This window comes from Trachurus japonicus, chromosome 3 (genome assembly GCF_045865225.1).
Source record: "Trachurus japonicus isolate A0001 chromosome 3, Traja_1.0".
Lineage (NCBI taxonomy): Eukaryota > Metazoa > Chordata > Actinopteri > Carangiformes > Carangidae > Trachurus > Trachurus japonicus.
Window position 1 is genome coordinate 35,144,586 of NC_140909.1, and position 4,027 is coordinate 35,148,612.

The 4,027-nt window shown below is 48.3% G+C and overlaps 1 protein-coding gene across 1 annotated transcript; it reads left to right on the plus strand.

Moving 5' to 3' along the window:
* Window positions 1-621: 621 nt before the first annotated feature.
* fgf3 (fibroblast growth factor 3) lies at window positions 622-2,785 on the plus strand. The gene is made up of 3 exons (XM_085772991.1): window positions 622-942; window positions 1,642-1,745; window positions 2,378-2,785. The coding sequence occupies exons 1-3, from the start codon at window positions 696-698 to the stop codon at window positions 2,783-2,785; spliced, it is 759 nt and encodes a 252-aa protein (XP_085629117.1). The 5' UTR covers window positions 622-695.
* Window positions 2,786-4,027: the final 1,242 nt, after the last annotated feature.

Genomic DNA, 4,027 nt, shown 5'->3' on the forward strand with positions numbered 1-4,027 from the left:
TGATTTTATTATTTGCCCCTTTTTTCCTCCTCTATATGTGACTTGGCTAAAATATAAGGATTCAACAGTTTGCTGATTTACTTTTTTTTTTTTTTTAGTTTGTTTTGTTTTTGTTTTTTTAAGCCTGACCATTGGGACATCTCTCTCTCTCTCTCTCTCTCTCTCTCTCTGTCAGACGCGTCACTCACCTGTCGCAGAGGCTGACGCGGGTTCAGCCCACCTGTATAATTTGTCTAATTGCTCTTTTCGGAACATTTTTTCAGAGGAGGCGTTCAGAGAACAGAGAGCTGCTCCGCGCTCAGCCACTGTGTAATTTTATCCACGCCGCAGTCCCTCTCGCTTCACACAGGGCTGATACCTTTGCCTCCCCCTTTCCTTTGTATCAATTGGTCGGAGTTCAGCCTATTGTCGCCACAAGCTTCTTTTATATGAGCGCTCGGTCTGAGCTCAGGCTCTCAGTCAGTCAGACCCGCAGGAGGGACTTGGAGCAGCAGCAGCAGCAGCAGCAGCAGCAGCAGAGGAGCGGGTCCCACCTCGGGCATCAGCGGCTCTGCATTATCAGCGGCGTCCACTCCACGGAGCTCTCCAGCGTCGTGGGGGCCCCGGACCCCGACAACTTTAATGGGACCCCGAGAGCCGCACGGGAGTTATTTAGTTATTTTTCGCCGCAGTCGTCGCTCTCCGACCATGCCACAATGCTGATGATACCTCTGCTGGTGTTGCTGAGCCTGTTGGACCCCGTTAGAGCCCGGGCCCGCTGCGCCCCCGGCCAGGCTTACTGCGACCCCCGGCAGCGGAGGGACGCCGGGGGTCGCGGAGGAGTGTACGAACACCTCGGAGGAGCCCCGAGGAGAAGGAAACTCTACTGCGCCACGAAATATCATTTACAGATCCACCCTAACGGGAAAATAGACGGTTCCCTGGAGGAAAACAACCCGCTGAGTGAGTACAGACACTTTTACGCACAGAAAGGCGTCGGTGATTATCACGAGCTGAGCTGATGTGACAGGATCAGTGTGCGTGTGTCTGTGTGTGTCTGTGTGTGTATGAGAGAGAGGGAGGAAAATCTGAACAGAAAAAAATGACTTTAATTAAATTAAAACTTTTAAAATTAAACTTTATTAAAGTTTAACTTTAGAATAAACACTTTAATCATTTTTAATAAACTTGAATATTGAACGTTTATCCTGTTTAGAGATTATAACCAGTTTGATATAATTAATTTATAAGGATCTCCAGAGTTTCGCTGTCAGTGTGTGTGTGTGTGTGAAGGAGAGAGAGTAGCATAAATCCCTATTACAAGTATCAGTGTTAACATCCTGTCAGATGTGTTTATCTCATCAGGGCCATTAGAGTGTGTCAATAGGCCGCTGATTAACCAATTAATCAAACACTGATTAAAAGAGACAATAAACGGAACGAGGCGCGAACAGGTTTCAACTGGAGCGGAAATGAATTCATTTCCTCTGACAACCGTTTGTTTGTTTAAGAGTCGATTAGTTTCTGATGTGTTGTGCTCCATTTGACATTTGCAATACACATCACTGACCGACACATCAGCTGTAAATGATAATGAGCACGTGTCTAGTCTAGTAGTCCTCCACGTGACGTCATGTAAAAGTCTGTTTCTGTGTGTTTCAGGCATCATGGAGATCACGGCCGTGGATGTGGGCGTCGTGGCCATTAAAGGGCTTTTCTCTGACAGATACCTGGCCATGAACGCCAAGGGCCGGCTGTATGCATCGGTGGGTACAGACTCCATCACCTTCATCCGCATGGTCTTCGTAGGTTAAAGGGATAGTTCAACATCTTTGGCAAATTGGTCCATTGCCATAGTCATAGCAGGAGGTTCATTACCTTCAGTTATCGGTGCATGTTGTTTTGAGATCGGCGGGGCAGAGACGTGAGCTGCTCAGCCAACACAACAGAGGCGTATGGTATTTTCGCCTTTCCCTCATCAAACGCATCAAATACACAATCCAACAACTCCAAACTTTCTCGTTGAGAAGTTGCGACCTGCACATTCACTACGAAAAACAGCTTGCACCGATTATTAATGATAATGAACCTCCTCTTAAAACTACAGGGATTATGGCAATAGGCCAATTTGCCAAAATGTTGAACTATCCCTTTAAAGTCCTCAGATGTGTGTTTCCTGCTCTCCTGTGAATCCAGTGTTTATGTGGAGTGGGACGGTGAGGCTGCTGCATGGTGCGGTGTGTGGTGTGGGGTGTGGGGTGTCAGAGGGGCTGGTGGTGGGAGCAGAGCGGAAACACTGGGTGTCTTTGAGAGTTTGTCCCCCCTGAATCAAAAAAACATGCTGCAAGCTGCCTGACAAATGTGGCTGACTGTTTCCTTCCTCCTCGTCTCTCCCCAGGAAGTGTTCAACAAAGAGTGTGAGTTTGTGGAGCGGATCCACGAGCTGGGGTACAACACCTACGCCTCCCGCCACCACTCCACCGAGCAGGCGCTGCCACCAGGGGGCGGCAGCAGCAGCGTAGGAGGCAGCGGCAACAAGCGGCGAGCCAGCGCCAAACGCCAGTGGTACGTCTCCATCAACGGCAAGGGACGGCCACGGAGAGGCTTCAAGACCAGAAGCACGGACAAAGCCTCGCTCTTCCTGCCCCGGGTGCTGGGCAATAAGGACCACGAGATGGTGAGGAGGCTCAGAGACAGTCAGAGCGCACACCACCACCACACGCGTCGCCACGGCAGCCGCACCGAACGCAGAAGACGCCGACATCGTGCCAGGAAAGGCCGAGGTCGAGCGGCAGCAGAGGACTGAGTATAGACCAGGACCTGGACTCATCGGGGATGGGATGGGGGGGGGGGGCTGTGGAGACTCTGCGTTCTGGATCAGTGGAGGTTTTTGTTGTTCAGCGCACAAAGAAAAAGAAACATTCAGAGACGAGGAAGAAAAGACCTGAGGCCAAGTGTTGGGACAGACGTAGCCTCTTTAACACACACACACACACACACACACACACACACACACACACACGCTGTATAATCTTCTATTTAGTAATGTGGGAAGCTTCCGCCCTGTGTTGTATAAAGTGCTTGTACAGTGACTCTATGAGATGGACTCGGTGCTGACGGACGTGGCCGCGGTGAAGACAGGACTTCACACTGAAAAGCACTTTTTGTCAGATTCACACGAGGAAGCAGAGCGAGCTGTGATCGTCTACTGTCTGTAAACTAAAGGAAAAATATTTATTTGATCCCTGACTTATTGATTTGGTGTTAAGTTATTGATAAGACTTATTTCTTCATTTTACCAGTGTTGCTATTTGTGTCACTGTTTGTCCACTCACACCTCACATCCGACTGTTCCTCCGTGATAAAAACACTGGAGATGGTGTTCCCTCATCACACCACCAACACAATCCCTTACACAGACACATGATCCCAATCACAATTGTTGTTTTGTTTAGTTTTTTACTTGCAAAAAAGCCGACAGCAGCATTTAATAAACATTTTGCTCTCATTTCTTTAAAGCATACGTTTGTATCTCAGAGGTAACTGAAGGTCACGTTCTTGAGTTTCTCTGTTTGTTTCAGTCACGGCCTGAAACTCACAACAGGACATTTTGTTTTTAACCCCACATGTTAAACAGTTGTGCTCCTTTAATCATATACAGATGTTTGTGTTTTGAACACATCTGCTTCGAATGATCGGGCTAGATTTACATTTCGGTTAATACTTCTTTAAACTAACTCTAACACACTGTCAGTTCGCCGACAGACCTGAGGGTTATGTCATATTTTCTCGTTACAGTTCACAACTATAACACATGTGCTCCGATAACGACCCGTGTTGGGCTTCACTCTGGACCCACATTCCTCCTGTGGAGAGCTGCAGCCGACAGGTGTGGCCGCTACGCCAGGTTTATTACAACTTGTGCATTTAGTGCTGTACCCCCCCCCCCCTCAGTGACATTACCCCTCTCTCCCCTCTGCAGCTCATTTGTTAAAGTGACCATCTGTTGCTGCACAGCAGAAAAGACAAAGTTGTCCGTCAATGTAAA